General features: G+C 42.5%; 4 protein-coding genes across 11 annotated transcripts; 3 read left to right on the top strand and 1 right to left on the bottom strand.

The window, feature by feature from the left end:
* The first annotated feature begins 637 nt into the window (after nt 1-637).
* On the top strand, nt 638-4,522 carry dtwd1 (DTW motif tRNA-uridine aminocarboxypropyltransferase 1). 5 transcript variants are annotated; one of them, XM_085907047.1, is made up of 6 exons: nt 638-849; nt 1,945-2,017; nt 2,125-2,348; nt 2,453-2,590; nt 2,848-3,124; nt 3,193-4,522. In XM_085907047.1, the coding sequence occupies exons 3-6, from the start codon at nt 2,130-2,132 to the stop codon at nt 3,462-3,464; spliced, it is 906 nt and encodes a 301-aa protein (XP_085763173.1). In that variant the 5' UTR covers nt 638-849; nt 1,945-2,017; nt 2,125-2,129; the 3' UTR covers nt 3,465-4,522. The 5 variants fall into 5 exon arrangements, with proteins under 5 accessions (XP_085763173.1, XP_085763174.1, XP_085763171.1 ...); XM_085907048.1 differs by lacking the exon at nt 1,945-2,017; XM_085907045.1 differs by lacking the exon at nt 1,945-2,017 and having other exon boundaries at nt 639-859; nt 2,071-2,348.
* Nucleotides 3,906-18,785, bottom strand: nnt2 (nicotinamide nucleotide transhydrogenase 2). 4 transcript variants are annotated; one of them, XM_085907041.1, is made up of 23 exons: nt 18,721-18,785; nt 18,473-18,643; nt 15,721-15,886; nt 14,377-14,606; nt 14,093-14,292; nt 13,528-13,615; nt 13,345-13,433; nt 12,339-12,526; nt 12,077-12,210; nt 11,602-11,793; nt 11,023-11,173; nt 10,604-10,765; nt 10,404-10,514; nt 10,175-10,320; nt 9,643-9,838; nt 8,249-8,482; nt 7,455-7,615; nt 6,721-6,900; nt 6,381-6,540; nt 5,697-5,778; nt 4,909-5,027; nt 4,533-4,648; nt 3,906-4,244 (listed from the first exon to the last, which is right to left on the bottom strand). In XM_085907041.1, the coding sequence occupies exons 3-23, from the start codon at nt 15,848-15,850 to the stop codon at nt 4,098-4,100; spliced, it is 3,216 nt and encodes a 1,071-aa protein (XP_085763167.1). In that variant the 5' UTR covers nt 15,851-15,886; nt 18,473-18,643; nt 18,721-18,785; the 3' UTR covers nt 3,906-4,097. The 4 variants fall into 4 exon arrangements, with proteins under 4 accessions (XP_085763167.1, XP_085763166.1, XP_085763165.1 ...); XM_085907040.1 differs by having other exon boundaries at nt 18,473-18,647; nt 18,721-18,780; XM_085907039.1 differs by lacking the exons at nt 18,473-18,643; nt 18,721-18,785 and adding an exon at nt 17,176-17,371.
* On the top strand, nt 18,193-22,543 carry afg2b (AAA ATPase AFG2B). Its single transcript, XM_085907043.1, has 10 exons — nt 18,193-19,072; nt 19,167-19,352; nt 19,419-19,703; nt 19,771-19,956; nt 20,092-20,250; nt 20,606-20,815; nt 20,893-21,120; nt 21,319-21,453; nt 21,899-22,024; nt 22,099-22,543. Exons 1-10 carry the CDS (start codon nt 18,479-18,481, stop codon nt 22,228-22,230), a joined length of 2,241 nt encoding a protein of 746 aa, XP_085763169.1. The 5' UTR covers nt 18,193-18,478; the 3' UTR covers nt 22,231-22,543.
* coxfa4l3 (cytochrome c oxidase associated subunit FA4L3) lies at nt 22,442-24,071 on the top strand. The gene is made up of 5 exons (XM_085907050.1): nt 22,442-22,545; nt 22,718-22,777; nt 22,928-23,016; nt 23,104-23,164; nt 23,721-24,071. Exons 2-5 carry the CDS (start codon nt 22,739-22,741, stop codon nt 23,787-23,789), a joined length of 258 nt encoding a protein of 85 aa, XP_085763176.1. The 5' UTR covers nt 22,442-22,545; nt 22,718-22,738; the 3' UTR covers nt 23,790-24,071.
* Nucleotides 24,072-25,657: the final 1,586 nt, after the last annotated feature.

Here is a 25,657-nt window from a genome sequence, read left to right on the forward strand (position 1 = left end):
TTCCCCCTCAATATATTTAGAATTGTCAGTCAAAGTAAAGTCAGTTAGTTTAATATAGTAGTACTACAACCTACAATTCCCAAAACATATCATTTCAAATTCATTTTACAACACAAGTAAGAAAAATACCCAGGAAGTATGATGCACATGCAGAGAAGACTCTCCGGAACTTCTACTGATGACCCAGGCTAAACTCAGCTCCTCCCTGATATATAAAGTTTGTCTCTCAGTCGAGTTTTATCACTTCAGCACGCACACACTCACCTCCTCTAAAGTTGTTGACCTTTGGAACTGCAACAGAGAATGCAAGTTTTAATGTATTGTATCAGAGGTGCAACAATTAATGGAGTTATCAACAAATAAACAATTGTCAAATTATTCACAAATTATTTGTCTAATTGATTCATCATTTGCAGACATGGTTTAATATAGACAATTATCAAATTATTCACAAAATAGTTTCCTAATTGATTCATCATTTGGAGACATGGTTTAACGAGGGTTTTTTTTTTTTTTAAGAAAGAGGTGGAAAGTGGGTGGGTGGACAAATTCACCAAACTATATATTTTTCAGTCAACATTCTATAACATCTGGCTTTGATGTGAGTGGTAAACACGAATGTCCAACAATCCCCCCCACTTTCCACATTCAATGTGGCGGAGACGTTTACGCACGATGCCGTTCCAAGGCGGAATCTATTACTACGGCTGCAAACCGGAAAAACGCTGCTGCAAGCTGCCGTACAGATTGGGCGTTTAAAAACATCCTGGACCATCATTTTTTGACATTTCTTGATTAACCGCCCATGTGTGACCAGTAAGTGAAACGCACTTGTCAGAGCACCCGCAGGTAATAGCCAGTGAGTGTGCACAACTTCATTCCCACGTGTTATGCCAAATACTGTTTTGTGTTGATGTGCAAAACTAGATGCATTTTACTTCACTAGTAGTACCAGTAATCGACTAGTGCACGATTTGGCTGCACTTGTAACGTAGTTGTCTTACTGGTATGCGTAGTGTTTCAGTAAGGACCAGAAGCATGGACTACTAGTACTACAGTAGAGCCTCGGTTTTCGAACGTCCCGGTTCTCGAACAATTCGGTATTCGAACAAAATAATCGAGTTCTTTTGCTTCGGATGTCGGACGAAATTCGGTTGTCGAACCTCGCGAGATGAGCCGAGAGGACCCGCATGCCGCCAACTGACTCCGTTCATTATTACATTCTCGTTACTCTGGGGATTGCATCAATTCTAATCATGCCTCCAAAGGAAGCAAGTGGGAGCAGTAAAGACGCACAAAAATGCGACCAGCGCGGTGCAGTGCGCGGTCGGCGGCGCGCTATGGTTGCGCGTTCGGCGGTGCGCTATGGTTGCGCGTTCGGCTGTGCGCTGCAGTTGCGCGATCGGACAAAATTAAATTCCCTGCGCACTGAGGTCCACTTAAGTTTTGGAAAATACATCAGGACTTTAAAAATATTTTCTAAATTACAGCGACGGCTTTGTCACAATAATGGGAGCAGCCCGGTGCAGTTGAGCGGTCGGTGACGCGCTACGGTTGCGCGTTTGGAGGTGCGCTGCACCTGCACGATCGGACAGAAATGCACAAATGAAATAATGCTTAAAAACGGCGGGGGGGGGGGGTCTTGAAACAGATGATTTTTTTCCCCATTATTTGTAATGGGAAAACATGATTCAGAATTCGAACGATTCACTTCTCGAACAGCCTTCTCGAACGGATTGTGTTCAAAAACCGAGGCTCCACTGAACTTGGCTACTAGTGTGTGACTCGCACAAATTGGGTCTCATCGTGCAGCCAGCATGGCAGTTGAAATAAAGTTTAGATGTGTGTTGAGTTGTGCAGGTTATATTTAGACAATTGTTAAAAGGACAGAACTGTAAAACACTTGAATATTCTGCATGTCATTAATATCGTTGTAATCATTAGGGGGACCAAACCAAGTTCTTCATTTCTTTAAAACCCACATCGGACAGGCCCTTTTTATATTGTTTTAATTATTGTAAGTGTACAAAATATAAATCTCTTCATCGAAAATGTGTCCCTGTTGTACAGCTAATAATATCTGGTCCGCATTCTCTCATCTGGACTGTCAACATTAAACATAAGCAAGCATGAGCAGCTTGGACGAAGGCTCAAGCGATTCAGCGCACACTCCCGAGCTGTCCAAGCAGCCTCTTCAAGGACTGAAATTGGCATCGCACGCCGTGCTGGAGAAAGTGCAGCAGAGGGGCAGGTCAAAATGTGCTAAATGCGGAGGATCAAGGATGTTCTTCTGCTACACATGCTGCCTATTAGTGGACGTCAGTCTGCAAGAAATCCCCATTGTCAAGGTCAGTATAAAGGTTTGGGATTGTTTGTCCTTGGGTTCAAGTCTTTGTGATGGTTATAATGTCGTTTTTTACTAAGTGTGATGTTTTTTGTCTTCTACGTACAGCTCCCAGTGAAGATAGACATCATCAAACATCCCAATGAGACAGATGGCAAGAGCACTGCGGTTCATGCAAAGATCCTCGCGCCCAGTGACATCACCATTTACACATACCCCTGCATTCCTGAGTATGATCAAGACAAGGTTAGCTCAAGATCACACGCGCTTGGTGTTCTGTGATTTGATGTTCCAAATAGTCACAATCATTCAAGCTAGACATTTGGCATTGAATTCTGATCCTTGGAGGTCTGTGATACTTTCAGGGTTTTTTTTTTTAAACAAAGACAAAAACAAATTAATCTATATTACAATTAAAAAAATAAAGTGATTTATTTTATACAATTAATAAATGATTGATGATTTGGATATCATTTCATTCATTCTCACCTGTCCCCCACCAGGTTGTGTTGGTGTTCCCCGGTCCAGGCGCTGTCACAGTCCAAGACATGATACGCTGTTTGCATGAGAGGAATGAGAGCAGGTCACGTGGCCCCTTGTTAAAAAGGCGGAAAATAGAGAAGCCTGCAACTACCTCACACCCTCCAGACGATCCGGGGTCAGGGAGCCCCGATGAAACGAAGGGCTCTGAATCAAGGACGCATCCCCTCCAGAGGGTGGTCTTCATCGACAGCACGTGGAATCAGACCAACAAAATCAGCACAGATGATAGACTGCAAGGTACTTTCCGAGTTCTTGTTTTTATAGCCTCCACAATTTAACAAGGTCACTCTGTGCTGACATTTCAGACCTGCTCCAGGTTGAGCTGAGGACAAGGAAAACATGCTTCTGGCGCTCTCAGAGGGGCAAACCAGACACTTACCTGGCAACCATCGAAGCAATCTATTATTTCCTCAAAGACTTTCATGAGCAGTGCCTTGCTCAAGAGTACAGCGGAGAGTATGACAACCTTCTTTTCTTCTACTCTTACCTGCACGCAGTCGTTAGAAAGTCCAAGGAGGCCGGAAAGAAGGAAGCAGAGAAGAGACGAAAACAGCAAGAGACTGAAACGCGATTGTGAATCCAATTCAAGTTTCATTTTTCCGTTTGATTTTGGAAAGTGATATTTGCTTGAGTGTTTGGGATCAAATTTAAAGTGGATACAATGTGAAACGCTATCTTGTCTAGTGTCAAAAATATTTCCTTATCGAGTTAAAACTAGTATGTTAGTTACCAGTCATACCATGTACAAGTCTTAAAGTCCCTGGAAAAGGTGAAAATAAGTCTTATCAATTTGACACACTACAGAGGAATGTTTTTAACTAAACATCAATTCAAAAAATTCCAAGTACATACAATTTGGTCTCGAAATTGTAAACAAGCCGTTCTCACCACTTGCAAACAGCCATGCCATCGGACTAATGAAAGGGTATTATCTTTTGTTCTTTAAAGTTAAAGAAACAAAAGAATTGATAGTCAGCATTGGGGGTTTTTTCACCTTAAAAGCAGCACAAGTTAACAGTACTTTTAAATATCTTTATTTACAAACTAGTACACAGGGCTTTGATTTTCCCCCTTGAATTAAAACTCATCTACTATTGTACAGCTTAAGGTCATCTCGTTATATTTCATTCAGACGTAAATATCTTAAGATCCAACTGAAACCAAAATTTTTTTGTACCAAGAGGCTACCAGTCAGCTGGTAGTGAGGAGCCTAGTAGAAGACCTCTCTAATCTTTGCTTGAAGGCTATCACATGTCTTCTTGGCATCTCCCAGCAACATGGATGTGTTGGCCTTGTAGAAAATGGGGTTATCCACCGCAGCGTAGCCCACACCCAAGGTCCGCTTCATCACGATCACCTGGATAAATGGGAGAAAAGGTTCCCTGACGTGTCAAATACGGAGCCATCATTTGTATGTGACAGAGGATAAAGAATATATGCCTATATATAGTTAATGTCTACATGTGTAGCTCCACCATTTGTGTTCAAACAGCCATTGCTTATAACAGAACATGTAATTTAATTTGACAGTCAACTTCTGTCAGTGCCAAGTTACAACTTTTTTGAGGGCTCAGTTGCTTTCTGATTTAAATTACGGGTAATAGTGGCCATTCACTGTATCGTTCAAATAAAAAGCTGGACTAACCTGTTTGGACTTCCACACCTCTAGAACAGGCATGCCGGCAATTATAGAATTCGGATCCTCTTGAGCAGCAGAATTCACTGTGTCGTTGGCACCAATTACCAGCGTCAGGTCCGTTTCTGTGTAGTCACAGGAGATAAAAACAAAACCTGCTTTTGAAAGGCACTGAATTTCCCAGCACAATAAGCAGTGCACCATCATAAACACAAGCATGTGTCTCAGGGCGTACGCCTGATTATCGTGTCAAAACAACAGCAGGCTGATCAAAGTCAAGTAAGTGTATGACGTGATAGTTCAGTTCTTGCAATTTTACTCAACACCTTGCAGCTAAAGTGACAGAACAACCCCCCCTTCTGTTGTATTCCTGGGAAAAGCGTACCTGGAAAGTCTTCGTTGATCTCATCCATCTCCAATACAACATCATATGGTACACCGGCTTCAGCCAAGAGCACGTTTAGCTGGCCTGGCATACGCCCGGCCACTGGATGGATACCAAACCTAAGGAAAACATTTTGCCCCCATGGAATATATCATTTAGTATGTCACTTAAGAGAGAACGTTCCAGCAAATGTGTTAATAATAATAATACATTTTATTTGTATGGCGCCTTTCACGGCACTCAAGGTCGCCGAACACACATAAAATCGACACAATTAAAAGAAGAGAAGTCTAAAAGCAAAGAGACCTATTGAGCAGAGCAAATAAACTTAGACAAATGCCTGCCTAAACAGGTGGGTTTTGAGGTGAGATTTAAAAAGTTCGATGGAGTCAATGTTTCTGATGTCCGGGGGGAGGGAATTCCAGAGGCGAGGGGCAGAGCAACTGAAGGCTCTGGCCCCCATAGTTGACAGATGAAATGAGGGGACAGTGAGGGTGATACTGGAGGCAGACCTGAGAGACCGGGTAGGACTGTGTACATGAAGGAGGTCAGACAGGTATGGAGGAGCAAGGTTATGGATGGCCTTGAATGTGTGAAGGAGAATTTTATAATCAATGCGCTGTTTTATGGGGAGCCAGTGCAGTTGGTGTAGAACGGGAGTGATATGATGGTAGACAGTGGTTCCAGTGACAATGCGAGCAGTAGCATTCTGGACCAGTTGCAATTTATGGAGGAGTTTTTGAGGGAGACCAAAAAGGATGGAGTTGCAGTACAGTGTTGACAGTTACCTAACAGTCTTGCCTTGTTCCTTCAGCATCTTCACCATGTCTGCAATTGGATATTGAGCTTTTGCTGCACACAACCCCCAGCCTATATACACACACACACACACACAGAGAAATGACCACTTTGAAATCAGAGCCATCATTTTCCTCAATATCATGTAGTGTATAGGGCACCACTTTGACTTGACACTGTTTCTCCTAATCAAACCCCTATGTTGGATCGCACATCTGCCCACGGTTGTAAAAATAACAACAAAAACACACTTGAGCAAATGGCAGCCATGTGTATCTCAAGTTATTCTTTGAGGTTGATGCAGGAGGCAAGAAAAGTAGACATCTTGCATGAACTGGGTGGAACCACACTGTGCTCGACTATGATGAAAAAAACGTATGGTGTGATACACTCCAGGTAGTCCTCAACTTACAAACTTTTGACCTACAAACTTACAAACATTCGACTTACAAACGTCCATAGATACGAGCAAAGCAGTAGCGGAGCTGCCCCACCTGAAATATGCTTTAAAATACATTTGAATTGATTCCATATACAGCCAGTGTTGAGACCTCCAAAACTGACTTAAATACATCAAGTTCCAAATAGGGCTACGGCAAGTGCTACCACCTGAATGAATGTGTCAAAGACAAACGTGATATTGGTTTTGAAAGTACATATATGTTTCAAAGTACCCGGTGTGATGATAATGCTGTTGGCTTCCTTGATGATGTCAATGGTCTGGTCCACGTTGACCTCCGTGTGGGTGCCAACAATCTCCATGGGTTTGCCACCTGCCGTGGAGGTGGTGCCATAGCCACCCAGGATCACATTGGGCAGGGAGCGGTTCATCGCCTTGGGAGAGATGGCAAATGTCATTGTCGCAATTTAAAAAGTGGGGAGAAGTATTATCTGTACTTCTGATGACATATTTTCTTCCCAACATTTAAAACCATTTGTATTTTCTCTTTTATAACACAGATATCTGTATTTTTTTTATTGAAGTAGAGTGTATGAGTATTTTGGCGTACTCACCACGCACATGATGTAAGAGAGGATGGCGCCAGAGGAGCCAATCAAAGCGCCAACGATGGTCATAAGATTGTTGTCCAATAAGAAGCCTTCAGCACAGAGTGCCCAGCCAGAGTAGCTGTTCAATACGGTGATAACCACTGGCATGTCTGCACCTCCGATAGCTGCTGTCAGAGTGACGCCCTACCGTATTAAAGGACAAACAGAATTGGGACGTGAATGTTCACCTCTTGAAAAATGTAAAAAAAAAAATAAAAAAAAAATTGCTTTGTTCCATGAGTAATAAATAGACAGCCAAATCAAAAGGGTTTCAAAAAAATGTATTCTGCAGATGCTACAAGATGGCAGCAAGGCACTACTTTTGTCAAAATGAAGCTACTCAACTCACTTCAACGTTGTTGCCAAAGTGCCACAAGATGGAAGAGCATTATTTTTGTCTCAACCTAACTTCTCACCTCTATATAACAAAATTCTTTGACACCAAGGCTTATAAAAGTTATCCTATTAGACCTAGATATTTTCCCAATTTGCCCTCAAATCCAACAAGGAACCTTTGACAGTGAGGTACCCATGCTAACTATGTCATAAAGTCATTGAACAGGTTTGTGATCGCTGATAGAAGACTGTGATTATTTATTATTGATCATGATAGTCCATGAGAACATTTGTTGACATTTGTCAAGACGCACTTTTTAAATACCGTTTACTGCAGTACTACCTATCAGCGGAAAACTCACCATTACAGTGGACAGTCCAGATACTCCCAGTAAACAACCCATTCCAGTACCGTAGCTGGAACTAAGCATGAAGGGCACCATGCCTCCCATTGACGCCGCCATGAGACCAGCATTCAACATGTGACGTCCGGGTAATAAGAGAGGCGCAGAGTTCAGGATGCCTGCAAACCAGTCACACATATTTCAATTGGAAAAAAAGTTGGGCTTTCTCTCTGTTTGGCTTTAGGGAATGAGAGACAAGACATGATGAGACAAAACATGTTGCACACTAATCAACTACAGAAAAGAAGACTGTGAAATGGTGGAATTTGAAACATTCCCAAGAACTGTCTGGTTTCACAATTGCAAAACATAAGAAGATATTTGCAATGTAGCTTTAAAAAAAAAAAAAAAATGTAATAGCTTATTCTCATTAACATTGAAGAGAACTCGCACATTTATTCATGAAAGAAATGTCCTTAATACATTTTTTTAAAAGATCAGTTTCTGATGATTTGATTGGTGGTCTAAATTCCCCTGGAACACGCATGTGCATGAAAAAGAATAGTATGTAATAGTTAAAATCGTTCAACAATAAATAAATGTGACTGGCACAACAAAGTCAAAATCCAGGGCCGGATTTGCTTGAGGATCATTTTGGCTTTGGAATGATACAAGACGCAATCAAGAAAAGACAACGCTGACATGATTATGATGATTATCGTATGTCAAAATTCTAAAACTGCAGTCAAATGAGATCTTCAAAACATGTGCTTGTCTTTCTCCAAATGCTACAGTCAGGCTACGTGAAGTACCTTGCAGTTTCCCATAGGCGACCAGTGATCCACTGAAGGTGACACCACCGATGTACGTGCCCAAATAGGCCACCGTCTTGAGCACGCCGGCGGCCGGGTGAGCGTCAAGGTGGGGGAATTCAATCATGTACTCCGCCACGCAGGTGAGAACCGCCGCCAGGCCCACGAGGCTGTGGAACGCCGCCACCAACTGAGGCAAGTCGGAGATTTCGATCCGTTTGGCTATGGTCAAACCTGCACGCCGGCAGAAAGAGAATTCACCAAAAGTCCAGTAATGATAAACATTTAAAAAAATAATCCAACTCCACCTCCTCTTCTATATTGCAATTCAATCATTATCTAGATACTATAAATATACATACAAAATAGATAAAGGCCACCGACTGAAATAAAGCAAAACATTTTTCTTGAAAATGGAGCTTTTGCGATATGACAATTGCATTCTACTACATTCCAATATTGATTTTAATTTGATTAATGGTTCAGCTCCATTAACACAAACCTTCTCAAGCACGTGAGCCAACATTTAGACGGTACAAAGAAAAAGAAAAGAAAATACCAGTCACCTGTTTTATGTTTCTCTACTCTGAGCAATTGGGCCTGAGCTTCAAAGGGCAAAACAACGGTCAAAAATTTTCGTCCTCCACTTCCCCTCCCAACAAAACATGAACAATCAAAGCCAAGAGGGTTTGTGCTGAACATCATTTATCATCCCTATGTTTTAAATGACCATTAAAATATTACAAGACGGTGCTGACAGAGTTAGGGATAGGTGCTCGCTTGGAATATTTTCACTCTCAGGACTCGGAAATTGAAGCTCAAATTTCAACCAGTTCTTCCAAATGTACATACATACATACATCCTTCTCGAGATAGGAATTTGATACTAAGTTAATCAATTTGTTAATGAATTGTGAAGCAATCATGATTATTTAAGTATTCGTATTTCTTGTGACATTTCGGTTAGGTGGTGGGTCTTGACATTTTTCGAACATGACCTGGATGCCTTTGTCTCGATATACAGTACGTTCCAAAGCAGGTCAAAGTGCTGTAAGAGATCATCAGAAGTGCTGCAGGTAGTGGTCTAGTTTCACTCAATTGGTCTGAAAATCATTTAAATTTAAATTTGGGGCACTTCTCCCAGGGAGGGGGCATTTGTTTCATGCATGTGTGAATTATTACAATGATTGGCACTGAAGCATGGCGATGAAGAGCTTTTACTAGTCTTGTTATGCATACTTTTAGTGCACAGTCATTACTTTTGGCATCAAACATCTGGTGCCTTTTCTCAAATAACAATTGGGATATGCCTTCGAGTCAGAAACGATAATAAAGTAGTTAACATGCAAAGTCTGTTAACGGCTCGAAGCACATATATCAAAGAAGCCACCTACCCAGAGTCCCTCCAGTGGCCATGGCCAATGACATCTGTGACAGCAGCTCTGGAGAAGGCTTGAGCGCCCCAAGGGTGGCGGCGATGCCCCCCGCAACTCCCATCATGCCCAGCGCATTTCCAAGTCGACTGGTGCCCTGAGCGGAAAGGCCTGCCAGTGCGCCGACGCAGCACAAGCCGGAGCCCAAGTACATCATCTGAGGAACACCACAAGCAAACAATTTACTAAGTTTTGAGATGCAGACAAGACAGAAAATGAATGTGGAACTGCCAATTGATTAAAGGAGGTAATGTTAAACAATTCTAATGGGTAAAAAGAAGGTTAGAAAAAAGTTTCTAAAAAAGACAAAAACGCCTATGAATGCCACAAGATGTCCACAAAACACAATTTTTCTCTAATTTGAACTCATGTCATCGTAATTCCTTGACACCAAGATGCCGCAAGCAATGAAACTTCTCAACTCGCCTCAACATAGTTTCTTGGCACCGTGATGCTACAGAATGGCAGCATGTTGTGTTCAATGCCCTTTCACCTGTTCAATGCTGTAACCAGCTGCCACAGATGCACCGTATCCACCAACAAATGCAGCCCCAGGTAACATGTACAGGTAATTGTACTCCGGGGGGTCAGTGGAGCGCTTGAACATGTCCAACATTCGCTGGGTGATAAGGAAACCACCTGAAGATATGACCAATGTTTGGCAGGTTAGAAAAAAAAAACAGTCATTTGTTTTTGCACAAATAGAAAAAAGGGAATCAGACCAGCAATGTTGATGGAGGAAATAAAGGCAGCTCCTAGGGCGAGACTCTCAGGCAGTGAGGATGGTGTGAGACCCCCGCCCATCAGAACCAGACCGCCAACCGCTGTCAGACCTGTTGAAAAGCAGTATCATAAAAGTGGAAATCCAACATCATAACTGGACCATTTTTTTCATATTGAGTGCCGAGGCTCAAATCTTTACCGGAGATGGCGTTTGTCACGGACATTAAAGGTGAGTGGAGCGCGGGGGTGACGCCCCACACGGTGTGGTACCCCACGATCCCGGCCAGGCCGAAGGTCGTTACCATTTGCGTGAACGCGGCGTTGGGCGAGATAAGGCCCAGAGCCAGACAGGTGGACAAACCTGTAGGAGTCAGTAAAGTACATCTACTTAAGTTGTTTCTCTTTATTTTTTAAGAGGGCATTTTCAGGGAATAAGGGCCGAGGCTAGCTAGAAAGCGTTTGCGTACTGTATTGTTACTAATAACATTGTAATTGTTGTACTAATTGTTGCCATACTAAATCCTAAAGTTCTAGCTGAAAGCTGGATATGTCTAACCTAAAAGGAACTTTTTAGAAGTGTTGGCATTAATGTTTCAGCTTTGCATGTCCTCCCCTAACCTGAAGTATAGATGCCAGCATTAGTCATTGTGCGTTTGAAGGGAGAAACTCCAGCCACTTTCTCAGCCTCCAACTCTGCCACGGATTTCTGTTTCACCGGTGGTGGTGGGACGGTTTTGGGAAGTGGCGCCGGGAACATATTGTGTCCATCCTGTTGACGCACCAAACATATGCAAGATTGTGAGAACGGATGACAGAGTTACATTAACACAATAACGCTGCAGTTTTTCTGTGAGAAACATCTTGCATTGTGGTAGACCTCCGACTCCAAACGCAAATTTAAAGGTTAGCATGAACAAACAGTAATCAAGAAATACTTACTAGTGGGTTTAACGAGGGCGAAACTGATACGCAACGTCGAGGTTGCACGCTTTGCCTTCAATAAACAATGTGTCAGAACTAAAGATTCCTGGAAAAGTCAATTATGAAGCATTCATAACATTCTTATTGGTGGAGCGATTCAAAAGCCGGGCATGGGGTTCTATAATCATTTGGAAATCAAGAGTCGCATGACAAGCTCTGATACCCGGGAGGCAGCAATGAGTGCCAGCAGAGCTAAAGATTACAAATCAAACCCACCTTCATTACAAGGGTCCCGCGGATCACGTGGTCCATTGTTCCATAGTCAAAATCCTCTTTGGGTTCAAAGTGGAAGTACTCCTTGTCGGGGCTGATGGCCTTCAGAAGCTTCAGTACGTTGTTGGAGTACAGAGTGCTGGCTTGGGTGGCCAAGCGGCTGGGCAGGTCCGTGTAGCCAATGTGGGTCACGTTCTAATTCAAGAAAACAAAATCAGAGCATTCGGGAGAGGGGGCAGAATCATTCACACTCTGCACTTAAGTACAAGTACAGATACTTGCGTTAAAAAAAAAGGTCTGGTAAATATATTAAATAAATAGATCAATAAATCAATCTTTTATAGTTTTTTTTTTACTGACTGAATGACTCATGACTTAGTAGGTCAATGATATTAATTTATTTGCTGGCTTTCCTCTAACAGGACAGTCCACATAAATAGAAATAACCATTGGTGCATAATAAATAATAAATAATCACCTTGTGAATGTGCAGCTCTCCAGGCCTGGTGGTCTCTATGTTACCACCCGCCTCGGCAGCTAGATCCACCACAACAGAACCGTCCTTCATGGACTCCACAAATTCCTTTTTGATTAGAATAGGAGCTGTTTTTCCTGAACACAAGAAAATAATCATGACAAAAGGAGAAGCGTCAATGCAGACCAAAGTATGCACCACTTTTTGGCAAGCCAGCCGGGACGCATGAAAAATAAAATGCAGTGCCAGGGTCAAAGTGACTGACCTGGAATCAAAGCGGTGCTGATGACAATGTCGACTTCTTTGCACTGCTTGGCAAACAGCGCCATCTCGGCTTCAATAAACTCCTTTGACATTTCTTTGGCGTAACCGCCGACCCCGTCGCCAGACTCTTTGACATCCACTTCTAAAGGCTCCGCCCCGAATGACTTGAACTGTTCCAGAGCTGCTGGTCTGATCAACACCAAACAGTTTATGTGCAAACGTTTGGGCATTTATTTTTGTTATCCATCTTTTGGCCATACACTAATTTTTATCATTGCCAAGACAATTCAATGCACACGTAAAAGGACCATGTCATAGTTGTTTTGTTACTCCTCTAGATGGCACTGTTGGTTTGAAGAAAAGAGTCACCGTGTTTTTAGAATGTTAAAGAGAGATCGCCATCTACAGAAAATAATATAACTGATTCATGAAACTAATTTGAAGCTTCATTTCCCATCACTACTTTTAGTCATGTTTTTTTCCACCACTGCCATTTCTGCTCACTCAAAGGCAGCACAATGCTTTACTTATAAGGTTTGTTTACTGCTGTAGTAGGTCAAAAGTGGCACAAATAGTGGAAACATGTTCATCGTGACAATAAAACAAACAGTAAAAACATCATACTAATGCACAGTAGCCGTTCTACAAGTATGCCAAAGTTCTCCTAAAAGTCAGGGAGCATACGCATACATACATGGACCTCACACTGGATATCAAGGATATCTAATAAATCCTCAAATACCTTTAGTAAAAGCCATTTATTAGATATCCTTGATGTAAGCCAGTTCAGTACACCCGTCAAACCCCGAGGGTGCACGAGTAGAACAAGTTTTATTTTTCCGTACGCCTAGAAGTGCCTCTAATGCAGCGCCGCAGTTTAATAATACGATTAAATTGCATCCTCGTAGGCTTAAAGAGGCATTACTAGTGAAAATAAATGTTAGTAGTAAGATACAATTGTTCTACTAGTGCACCCTAGTCAGTTTTACAAGTGTGTTGAATTCTACCTTGTGTCAAATCCTCGGACGATGGCTCCCATGGATTTTGCTGTCCCTGCGGCTGCCAAACCGGCAACACCTCCTCCAATCACCAGGACCTGAAGAAAGCACATTTTACTTTTGAGAGTGGCAACAAGAAAACAAACACACACACGAAAAAAACATCTTTAATGATATTAATGAAGATTTTACCTTAGCTGGTGGTACTTTTCCTGCTGCTGTGATCTGACCAGTGAAGAATCTACCAAAGTGGTTGGCAGCCAGAACAACAGCCTTGTACCTAAAAAAAAAAAAAATACAAGATGTTCCTGTCACTGATCAAGATGATCAAATGAAATTGGTTGAGCATATTTTGACAAAGTAGTGGTTTGTCTCCATCTTGTGGTATCTGTGAGCAATTTGATACATTTTGGGGTGGATGTCAATTATTTGCAGATTTTCATTATTTGTGGCAGAGTTAGTTGAGGACACTGAAACTAGAAATGAATAAAGTAGCCTGTAGGTGACAGTGACAGCCTTGATTTTCTGAGATGTTTTCACAATAGCAGATGTAAAAATGTGAATTCAAAGCAGAGAAGTGGATCCAATGTCAGCGGCCAGGGTGCACACCCTGGGCTTGTGGACAGGAAATCAATCACACAGCACAATTAGAAAAACAAGCATTCTTGCCGAAACGCAATACGGTCAATTTGTAAAATAATTTCTATTGGACCACAGTCGCAGCCAACACATCGATTGGATTTCTCTCGGACCTCACCCAGCAATGTTGGCCATGGAGCTGAGTGCGTCATAGCCTTGCGCAATGGTGACTCTGGGCACCTGGTCCATAGCCAACACTGTGCTCCTCCTCTCTGACAACTTCTTCATCAGCTCCGGATTCTGAGCCGGATAGACGAAGCTCACCAAGGTGGACATTGGCTTCAGAAGGTCTGCCTCGCTCAGACTGGGTGCTCGAACCTAGAGCGGAACATGAGCACTTCGATTTTGCACATAAGGCTTTTAATACAGACCCAAGTGGTGGATGGTCAGGGCAGTGCAAACCTTGAGGACCAGGTCTGATCCAAGGGCCCCTTTGACGTCAGTGATGCTGGCGCCAGCATCTTTGTATTGTTGGTCAGAGAACTTGGCGTCCTCACCAGCTCCACTCTCCACTTTTACACTGAAGCCTTGCTTGACCAGCGCCTGCACCCCAGCAGGAGACAGCGCCACACGGCGCTCGTTCTGGAAGGTCTCCTTGGGAACGCCAACCACCAGCTCCTTGTAGAGAACACCTGCAAATCAGATGAGCACAAAACTTTTTTTTTTTTTGTTGTGGTCCAAATAGTAATGCAAAATTGCAGGTTGTGGTTTTATGAGCCTTTTCATGTTTGCCCCCACAATCCCTCCCTTGCTGACCGATAAAGATTAGTTGAGGTGTCATCCAACAGATTAAAACCAGCATTTTCTAAAGTCCACCCCTTGATGCAGGCCGCAATGAATTTTATTACAATATGCAGCGGGACAATAAAATAATCTGGCTGAACATTGGACAGCTTTCTTCGAGATGCTCGCCATCTGGATGTTTTCTTCCATCTGTGAGGCTCCATTAGGCCTTCTTTGTTTTGATTCAAAATTTGAGTCATTATTGAAATCTAGTGAGTGACAAACTATTTGAAATAATAAAGCTAACGACGGCAAAATGACAAACATATACAAATAGATAAATAAATAAATAAATAATTTAAGGCATGGTTATATACATTAATGATACCTAATATGGATCATAAAATGTATCAAAATATGCGGACGAGAATTTTTGGAAAACAAAACAAACTATTTTCCAACTTTATATCAAGTGCCACCTATAAACAGCACTTGGTGTAAAGTTTGAAAATGTCGAACGAAGAGCAAATGAGACTTTATTTTAAACAGACAATACACTGTAGTTTTTTTTTGTTTCTCCAAGCATTAGAGTACAACCACGTGTGAATGGCTGAGTGCAAGTATCAGGTTAACATTTCTCTCCATAAATGGCGCCGTGACCTCGCTTCCATGGCGACACGAATAGCAGGTGACTGGCTGCCGGCCAGCGTGGCTCAGGCCTGTTATAGTCGCCTGTAGATAGCGGTGCTTGGAAACTTTCAAAAAGTTGCTATGGAAAAAAAACTTGCACAACTCTTCTTAAACATTGACTTACAAACACTTTGAGGGTGAACAAATTCGATCCTTGATTTATTTTTAGGTGAGAATTGTCTAGAGTCAAGTTTGTATAGGTCACCTTTATCTGACCTCTCACATGTTAGCAGTACAGAAAGCGTGACAGCAACTTTTCCATTTGTGCAGTTTTCTCCTCTGCAAAGAAGCCTCGATATATATTTTTTTTCGAATGCTATGTTGCTATCCTACCTTTGTTGGCCTTTTGGTCCCATAACGCAGGGAAAGTCCTAAAATTCCTCCTTGCTGGTATCTTCTGACGGACCCCTCGGTGGAGCAAAGTGAGAGACGAGCTGGAGATGCAGTGCAGGAGGGTCGACATGGCCACGGCGCGTCTGCCCGGAGACTCCTTCTGGGTCTGTCATGGGAGTTAAGATTTAAGTTAACACTAAATTTACTGATGAGTAACACAAACAGACCTCGACATACACTTTGCCTTTGCGTTCCAAGAGAGCTAGCAGATGTAGCAGAGTGACATTTCAGCTCGACGGGACACACACACGCACACGTCCCGGACCTGATCTCTCGTACACTGCGGCTTGTTCGCGAGATCTGGAATTATGACGGCACAGGTGGAAAGTGTGCCAAGTGCGTTCCGGGTAGTTGAGTAGGCAGCAAGCGGAGAAAGTTAACCAGGGATGTTAAATGTTTTGAGGATTAAATGGGGTCATTAGGACAAACAGGTTGTAAGACAAACATGTCATGTTTGCAGATAGCGGGTTGTAAGAGAACAGTGATGCAAGAGTGGTGAAGGAGGCATGTTTTAAATGTTGTTTAAATATGATTAACTGGGTTCTTTGATATGTAATCATTCTTTTTTTTGCTGCATAAAGTTTTTAAACCAAAATCAGTTCTTGAAATAAATAGGAGGGTTGTGACCTTTTTGAAACTGAAAGCTATGAACATACGTGAAAGGCTCAAATTTGCTCATATTTATATTCCGCTGAGTACTTTTTTTGCAATGCATCTATCAAACTCTCCCCCCCCTCTACCTGGATACTTGACACACCCAATCCAGGTAAACTGGGAAAGAGGATGCAACTGGCAAAAAAAAAGGCAATGAAGGCACGAGTCATTTTTAGAAATATATTCTCGTATTGTTTTACAGTTATAGTAAAGTGTTTCTACAGACCTGTTTAATTCTAATGTAGTAGGTATTCCATGATCAGCAGAGGTTATCACCACTCTGTCTCAAAATTGCATTCTTCCTTTACTCCATTGAAAGGCTTTAAATGACACTTTTAGAAATTAAGAATGTCGCATGAAATGTGTCCTTTGTCCAACAAATCCTAAATAAAGTATGACGGTAAAACAGCAAAATGTTCAAGTATTGACGAGAGACCAATACTTTCCTAAATTGAATGTTTCTCTTCAGGTTGTATTGTTGTTTTCATGGGTTTCAATTGTCGCCAAAGCCTACACAGTACAATCTGATGTATCGCAGCATTTATATTTACATTAGATGAAGTGTCACATTACAAAAGGAAAGTAATTATGCATTTGCATTCACACGATTCATAAAAAACAGAGGCGAGGTGGACACATGGCCAGCGTAGGTTAACCACGAAATGACATAAACAATATCCCTTGTGTTGCATTGATTCACCAAACTGAAGTAAGACTTCACTGTGTTATTGCCAGACTTGCCTTTTTTAGGATTCCCACCGGGGGTCAATAGTTCAATAGCCTGAGAAGCAGGTAGAGCCGTGCAACTGTCAACACTCAACCCAAGCACCTGTCACCTGGCTCCTGCCTCCCGCACGTCCACGTACAATCTCGGAAACGACCTTCCGCTATCTGGATTGCGCCGCTCCTGCATTACTATTTATGGATAAATAGCAAACCACGTGACTAGTACTCATGACCACCCTGGGTGAAGAAGAGCTAAGCACTTTGCAGACGCCACTCAAATACTACCGGCAAATCGAATTAAAGGTTTAGGTTTAGCGAGTCAAAACCCAGACAAACATTAGAGGACATGTTCACTGTGCATACCACAACACCTCTTGAAATTAAGCAAAGATTTGTGCATATTTTCATACAACTTTTTTCCATTCATGCATTTCCTTTTCTGTACACGTAGAGGCGCTAAATAGACGCTCAAGTGGCATAAAATGTTGGCCAACCATAATACATCATGGTTTGAACAAAATGATACTGGACTGTACTAATAAGGAATAAATAGCCTAAAAGCGTTCAGCAACAGGTGTAATTGTTTTTTATCCTGAAATGTCATGTATTACAACGCATGGTGAAATTCATCTTATGCAGGTCAAACTTGGAAAAAAAGAAAATATCTCAAAACAGTGATGTGCAAATGAAAACAAGACATTTTCAGCATCTAAAATACGGTGATTGATGATGATGGTGATTACAATATTAATAATAATAATAATAATATCAACAACAAATATAACAATAATAGTCATGATATTTATTATTAATAAAATATATATTATATTCATATATGTATAATGATAAATAATAATATATCTATTCATTTTTTATTATTATTATTGGTATTTGCATTATTATTACTACTATTATTATAACCACATATAAGAGATACTTTTTCAAAGAGGACACATCATATTTTCAACAATTATTTGACGATTCCACAGTTTTATTGTTATGGTCGCAATACGGAAGTCAGACAGGAAAACGTTTTGGTTGGCCACCTTATTTCCATGCCACATGGCTATTGTAAACATTACTTTTTCGCCGTCTCGTAGCTTGTACGTGTATCATAAATACGGTACGGAAATGGGTTACACAAATGTATTTATTTGAAGCGCAATGGAGGCTCGTAGTTTATGTGCTCACCACTCACCGATGACTTTTAATTCGTAGCTACTAGCTAATAGCATAGCTAACCCGAGACTGAAATACGATCATCATGTATTTCTACTCTGGATAGTAAAAGTGGACTGATAGTAATATTTACCTGACGATGACGTCTCTGAAGCTGTTGCCAGTCGAATCATCAGACCGGGGCTCGCAAAGATGCAGGCTGGGTCCAGGTTTGATGGCAGCGCTGGGCTTGACTGCGGGCTCCCCGGTGCTGGTGTCCCTTCCCGAGGGGAGCTGCCTGTGCAACGCGTGGCCCAGGCCTGACCTAGCTGATGGCTTCTTACAGTTAGACATGAAGTCTTGCTCTCCATATCTCGTCAGGCAACCCCCCTCACGCCTTACCCTGGATCCCGAGCAAGTCACATCCGTCCCGTGTCCAAAACTGAAAGGAATGAAAATAAGCGTGGTCGTCCAAAGTGTTGCGTTCAAGAGAAACAACCCACCTCGTTTTATTCATGAGCTCGTGAAAGACATGCTGAAAGGTGCCTTAGTGCATAAAGAGCATGTCATCAATCTGGAGGATTTTGATATTGACATTCGACATGTTGTCATTAAAGACATCTATCCGGATTCTAACACAGCTGGACTTGTAACTTCCAAAACTAGTGTGGAGATTGCTGACATCCAAACTGTCAGGCACTTCAACAGCCATCTGCAGGGTCAGGTCACCGTACCTTTGGGGGGCTTGGACCAGGTCAGCTTGCATTCATTTGAATGAGGATTATTCCAAAGCACTCAATCTAAAAACACAACTTTTAAAATCCCTTTTCTTCTCAAATGCACCCTAGGTGAGTGCATCGCTAAGAGAGATGTTGCAGCTACCCCTTCTCTATCCAGCCACCCTTGATTCTCTCGGGGTATCGTGTCCTAGAGGTGTCCTTCTTGTGGGCCCTCCAGGTGTTGGAAAGACACAGCTGGTTCGCAAAGTGGTTGGAGAAGTCGGAGCCATCCTTGTGGTGGTCAGAGGGCCAGAGGTAAATTGATTTGAAACCGCGACACTACCTGTATGTCTTGTCCATCTGTGGAATTGAACTTTTCAGGTTGTCCGTTCCCGCCCGGGCGAAAGCGAGGAGGTGTTGCGAGGCGTGTTTGCGCAGGCACGTGCTGCAGCAGAGGAGGGTCCGTGTGTACTCTTCCTGGATGAGTTGGACTCTCTTTTTCCGAGAAGAAGCGGCTCGTCCGCACCGGAGAACCGCTTGGTAGCTCAACTCCTCACACTGATGGATGGGGTGGATCGATCAGATCGCTTCCTCGTCATCGGTGCCACCAACCGCCCGGACAGCTTAGATCCGGCCCTGCGCAGGCCTGGAAGATTTGACAGAGAAGTAAGAAAATATCGATAGAACACTCCAATGAATGTGTGAATCATGACAGACATGTCTTTATCTTTAGGTAATCATTGGGCCTCCTACCTTGTCCCAGAGAGCAGCGATCTTGTCTGTTCTGTGCGAGAAGATACCGGTGTGTCCCAGCGTGGATATGACGGAGCTGGCAAAGAGAACCACAGGTTATGTCGGGTCAGACCTCAGCGCACTCTGCAGGGAGGCGGCCATGCATGCTATACGGGAAAACGCAAAGGTGATCATATGAAACTGATTGTTGTTTATGTAACGTGATCACTCTTGTGGACATGGTAGAGATGATGGTTTTTTTGGTCCTGTTTGTTTTCATGTTTTGTGAAATGTTGAGCTGCCTTGTCACCTTTTCACACAGGGTTCAGGGGAGCACGTGGTGGCCCTGAAACATTTTCTTGAGGCTTTAAAGTTGGTGCAGCCGTCCTGCCTGCGGAGCAGCCTGGGCCGGATGGACCTCGCTCCTGTGGCCTGGGAGCAGATCGGAGGTCTTGAAGACGTCAAGCTGAAGCTCAGACAGGTGAATTTTTTATATTGGTGATAATATGACCCCCAGTTAATATAGTTTAGCATTTTGATCAGAACTCACATCTTGGAGGAACTGGAGCTCTCTGAACACTTTCGCAATGTTTTAATTCTTTGCGGCTATCTGTGTGTTACTATTTGACTTCACAGGGAGAAAGACAATTTTACTTACAGTATTATCCAATTGAGCAATACAGCAATACACTCCTTCATCAATAGGCTAGAGAATGTCGGCAAAGCACTACTTTTATCTAAATGAATCCCCTCAACTCAATTCAATATAGTTTCTTAGCACCAAGATGCCACGCGATACCTTTAATACCTGTGTGTTTGTGTACGTATATTTATAGAGTATCGAGTGGCCAATGATGTACCCCGAAGCCTTCTCCCGCCTGGGTCTGTGTCGTCCCCGTGGCGTCCTTCTCTACGGGCCTCCGGGTTGCGCCAAGACAACACTGGTCCGAGCGGCAGCCTCGGCCTCAAATTGTACCTTCCTCTCCATCAGTGGTGCTGACCTCTATTCGCCCTACGTGGGAGACTCAGAGAAGGCTTTGTCACAGGTACTTTGGCGTCACTATGTATTCATGTCTTCTTTTTTTTTTTTGGTTTCATCCACAAACTCACCTCTGTTGTTCAGCTGTTTCGCCAAGCGCGGGCTTGTGCTCCCTGCATCCTTTTCCTGGATGAGATCGACTCTGTGATCGGCTCACGGTGCAGCGGTCAGACGGCCAACAGCGTTCAGACTCGACTCTTGTCCGTGCTCCTCAACGAGATGGATGGCGTCGGCCTGAAGACGCTAGAAAGGAGGGGGACGCAGAAGATCCTCCAGGTCGAGGGAGCAGAGGCGAATCACACTACAGAACAGGTCAGAGCACACGTGTCAAACATGTCAACAAACAAATGCTATCATGTGTGTGACTTATTTCGCTACGCTCTCATTTATTATGTCATTAAATCTATTCCTGATTCAACCAAAAGATTTATTTGGCATTTTCTTACAAATACATGTTTTAATTGACATGCATGTACAGAAAATAATTCCTGCATGTGTGTTCTTTAACAGCTGGACAGCCAGGAAGTGTGCAACAAAGACGTGATGGTCGTAGCAGCCACAAACCGACCCGACTGTTTGGACAGCGCCCTTCTGAGGCCTGGAAGACTGGACCACATTCTCTATGTGCCACCGCCGGACCTGCAGGTTAGATTTCATTCTGAAAACTGGAAGATCATTTGGCTAAAGAGTGTTACGATTCTGCGCAAGACTACAGCTGACTAGCACAAGGTCATATCTCTCCCGAAACTGTTCACACGTGCTTGAAAACAGATTTTTTTCAACATAATAAAGAGTCAATAGCATCGAAATTGTATGGCGGTAGTAGTTCCATTTCATAAATGTTTATCAAACATTCCAAGGAATCCATTTTGTGGTACTATGTTCTTGATTTAAACCCCAAAATGTGATTTATGAATTAATCCTGACATATTATGTGAAATGTCACATACAGGCTAATTAGCATAGAAGTTGCAATAATTACGGAATAATCCTTCAGTCAACTGCAACCTATCTGGATTTGTTTGGAATATGCATCATTTTCTTCAACCGATTTATAGTTTTATCAAAATTTGGGTTGTCTTGTGTTTAGGCTCGTCTTGCCATCCTGAAGATGTGCACAAAGTCTATGCCTGTGGCTCCCGATGTGTGTATGGAGGAGCTGGGTGCCGGCACTGATCTTTACTCTGGAGCTGACCTGGAAAATCTTTGTAAAGAGGTAAAAGAAATTTTACAGGCTAGGAATTTTCTCGAAAGGGGCAAGTATCTAAAAACTTCAATTTTGTCTTACAGGCTGCTCTACTGGCTTTAGAAGAAAATATGGAGGCGTCTAGCATCAAACACGAACACTTCCTGCAGTCTCTCAAGAAAACCAAGCCGTCCCTTACAGCCCGGCAAATCCAAACATACCAGATTGCGTCTTAGAAAAAAACAAAAAAACAAAACACATTTATTTTTTAATAAAACAACAAAAACCTACACTTTAGTGTCTTCAATTTTCCCTCCCCTCGAAATGAGTTCTCCTTTTGGGTTGCAAGGGGGCGCTGTGCACTATTGAATGTATTGATCTACTACTTTAATGGTTGGCAAATCCTCCCTTGGTGAATAGCAGAGCAGGAAGCTGTGACTACGTGCCTGTTACCTCGTCGTTGCAGCCTATATCAATCCGGAGTAGGCGGAAGGGATGCTCACACACACTCACACACACACACACACACGAGAGCTACTCGACAACGAAAGGTGAGAGCTGCTATATGCAGATGACACTTAACAAGACACTGCCGGCAAAAGTTGGATCTGTTTGCCAGGATTTTTTTTTAACTGATGATTGGCTCTTAAGAGACAACTTCCTGGAAATTCACCAGAAATTTTCTACATATCTAATGGAGAAATATGGCCTGTTTCTCATCAGGTATCAAAGGACTGGTACAAAATGAAGGGATTTTTCCAAATGTTAAAAAAGAAAAAAGAGGTGAGTCTGGATGATTTTTGTGAGTGATGAAAGCTGAGGATGGTGTTATTTTCAGAAAAAAAAACAACTTGTTTTTAAAGAATATAAAGAATATACTATGTACATATAAATGTTATTTAATGATGATCCCTATCCAATTACTACATGCAGCTGATTCCGCTGATCGGGTTCATGGCTTTCGCCGCAACAGGAGCCACCACAGCATCCTTCTACTTTCTTTTCACCAAATCGGACGTCATGTGAGTAGCAGGAGTGCAGCGGTTGCCGGCTGTTTGGTTTTGTCTTTTATCAAAGGTTTGATTGTGTTGCATTTGTATTGTTTTCAGTTTGAATAAGACCACCAATCCAGAACCATGGGAAAGAGTAGATCCATCCAAGCCCCAAAAGGTAAAAAAATCATCACATTTTGTTTTGTTTTAAAGCAATTTTGGTTGAAATTGGAGTTTCCTAAGGGCCTGTGAAAGCTGCTGAGTCACAGAAGAAGAAATGTTATCAAATAAGTACAGAGTAGCAGTCTGCCTTCCAGAAAAATTGATATTAATGTGTGCGCCTGCATGCCAACGAGCTAGTCTGCTTTGAGTGCCCTCCTATCTCTCTATCCACGACCACACTCTGAAATCAATAGAAATGGCACGACGCTTTATATCACTTTTAAACTAAATCAAGACAAAAAAAAATAATGATAATGAAGACAAAAACCCTGGTAAAGTTTATTTTTCTGTTATATATGCACAGTATTACGTTACATCACTGCATTATCTTGCAGTTGCTTACAAAAATATTTAAAGACCTTGTTTAGTGAAAATAGAGTCCGGTAAATTTGTCACACTATTTCCAAGAGTGCTGTTAAAAACGCATCAAATTTGAATCATTGCCAAATATCTGAAAGTATTTAAAAATTAAATCATGCAATGTGATCTTGATCTCTCTGGCCCCCTTGCAGCTTATCACCATCAATCAGCAGTGGAAGCCAGTGAAGGAACTAGAGCTGGTGAAGAGTCTCAGCAAGTGAATGGCACTCTAACCTCTCGTGACCTCGCCCCCCCTCAGCACCCACCTATCAGTCGAACAGAATCCTTTGCGCACGAGCCACTTTGTGTTGATATCATGTCAGTGTGCGGAAACGCTTCTGTTCCTGTCTGCTATTTAGCTGCGCGACCGCGAGAATCGTCCTCAAACGTTAGTATGCTGACAGGAAGTAGCTTGCACTGTGTCTGTAAATGTACAAATTAAAAATGCCGGTGAATAATCTACTGTACTATATAAGATTGCTAATAAATTATGTGTCCATTGCTACGGTGACTCTTACTGGCCCAGCTATGTCAACACCACTACACTTTTCAAGGCTAGGAAATGTTTATAGATTGTGTAGATCATAATTACGTGCTGTAAACGACATTACATTTTTTAGCTTTACTGTTCATCTATGTCAACAACTACACGATCAAGGGCTATCCATCCATCCATCCATCCATCCATCCATCCATCCATCCATCCATCCATATCCATCCATTTTCTGTACCGCTTGTCCCGACGGGGGTCATGGGGACCTCCAGCCCTCCCTGCGTGGAGTTTGCATGTTCTCCCCGTGCCTGCATGGGGTTTCTCCAGGTCCTCCCACATCCCAAAAATATGCATGATTGAGCACTCCAAATTACCTCTAGGTGTGTGTGGATAGTTGTTCGTCTCTGTGTGCCCTACAAATGGCTGGTACCCAGTTCAGGGTGTCCCACGCCTACTACCCGATGACAGCTGGGATAGGCTCCAGCACGCCTGCAACCCCCATGGGGATAAGCGGTACAGATAATGGATGGATGGATTTAGCTACGTGAATAACCACACTGCAGATTTATCGATAACAGACGAGACGTTATCAGTGAACAACTACATCATCCCCTCGAACCAGCATATGGATGAGTGAGCGTCCACCTACACCAACAATTTTCTTTATAATGGAGGATGATCCACTCAATGTTGTGTGGCACATACACGTGGCTTGACGCAGCTCCGAGTCTTGCCTCATCAATGATTTACGCATCACAACGACTGAGTGCGGGCAAGAGTTCAAGATATTACGTTCACCTTGCTTTTTTTTTTTTCCCCCCCATTTGCAGTGAAGCGCCGTGTTGATAGCTGCCTCCAGTCGTGTCACGTCATGTTGTAACAAGGCTCTGAAATGTCAAGGGTTTCTGTATCTAGGGACATCCATTATGCTATACCGGGTGGCGGTGAAAGGTTATTTAAGGAAACAATAGCAAAGTGGGAAGGATGTAAAGTGCTGGAAGATATTTGCAGACAAGAATATGTCGAATGCCTCACAATATACAAACAACTAAGGTGGTTTGATCAAGACAATTATTGACTATTGGTTATTTATTTGAACAACTATGTGAACTGCGTGAACAATGCGAATCAATACACTCCCAAATTCGATTATTCCATATATGGATGTCATTAGACTCTTGATTAGACCTGCGACACATAAGAATTTAGGCATGTGAATTGAATACTGTTTCTTGACGTACAACATTTGTGTTTGTAAGTCACGTAGGCTAGGTGTGTGCAAACACTTTCACTTTTATGGTCACACAGACGCTGCCTGGATACCCAGGCACACCCCCTTTTCCTTTTCACTTGTCATGTGAGATTAAATTCCTCGTGGCAACTGTTTTAAAATATGTGATGCATTCTGCACACATTTAATATGGACTCATCGATGTTGCCATCATTTCATAGGCTAAAAGGTGCTAATCCTTTAAACCAAGCTGCAATCAGCAAATGCAGCCATCCTGAAGCTGAACATTTCAGTTCAGTATTACTATGCTGTAGAAGTGGACCACCATGTGGAGGGAAAAGGACATAACAGTCTATATGGTGTGT

Source organism: Syngnathus leptorhynchus, chromosome 3, assembly GCF_054491065.1.
Source record: "Syngnathus leptorhynchus isolate UIUO chromosome 3, UIUO_Slep, whole genome shotgun sequence".
In the NCBI taxonomy this organism is placed as follows: domain Eukaryota; kingdom Metazoa; phylum Chordata; class Actinopteri; order Syngnathiformes; family Syngnathidae; genus Syngnathus; species Syngnathus leptorhynchus.

Bases quoted from the DNA above. Each gene is read 5' to 3' on its own strand.
- afg2b (XM_085907043.1), top strand. From the start codon at position 18,479: ATGACGTCTCTGAAGCTGTTGCCAGTCGAATCATCAGACCGGGGCTCG. The intron at 19,073-19,166 runs GTCAGCTTGCAT...AATGCACCCTAG, and splicing joins CTTTGGGGGGCTTGGACCAG to GTGAGTGCATCGCTAAGAGA. The intron at 19,957-20,091 runs GTGATCATATGA...CTTTTCACACAG, and splicing joins CTATACGGGAAAACGCAAAG to GGTTCAGGGGAGCACGTGGT.
- dtwd1 (XM_085907047.1), top strand. From the start codon at position 2,130: ATGAGCAGCTTGGACGAAGGCTCAAGCGATTCAGCGCACACTCCCGAG. The intron at 2,349-2,452 runs GTCAGTATAAAG...TTCTACGTACAG, and splicing joins AAGAAATCCCCATTGTCAAG to CTCCCAGTGAAGATAGACAT. The intron at 3,125-3,192 runs GTACTTTCCGAG...CTGACATTTCAG, and splicing joins CACAGATGATAGACTGCAAG to ACCTGCTCCAGGTTGAGCTG.
- coxfa4l3 (XM_085907050.1), top strand. From the start codon at position 22,739: ATGAAGGGATTTTTCCAAATGTTAAAAAAGAAAAAAGAG. The intron at 23,017-23,103 runs GTGAGTAGCAGG...TATTGTTTTCAG, and splicing joins TTCACCAAATCGGACGTCAT to TTTGAATAAGACCACCAATC. The intron at 23,165-23,720 runs GTAAAAAAATCA...GCCCCCTTGCAG, and splicing joins ATCCATCCAAGCCCCAAAAG to CTTATCACCATCAATCAGCA.
- nnt2 (XM_085907041.1), bottom strand. From the start codon at position 15,850: ATGTCGACCCTCCTGCACTGCATCTCCAGCTCGTCTCTCACTTTGCTC. The intron at 9,839-10,174 runs GTGAAAGGGCAT...GGTGTTCCTCAG, and splicing joins CTGGTTACAGCATTGAACAG to ATGATGTACTTGGGCTCCGG. The intron at 7,616-8,248 runs GTACTTCACGTA...ACTGGTTTGCAG, and splicing joins CGCCTATGGGAAACTGCAAG to GCATCCTGAACTCTGCGCCT.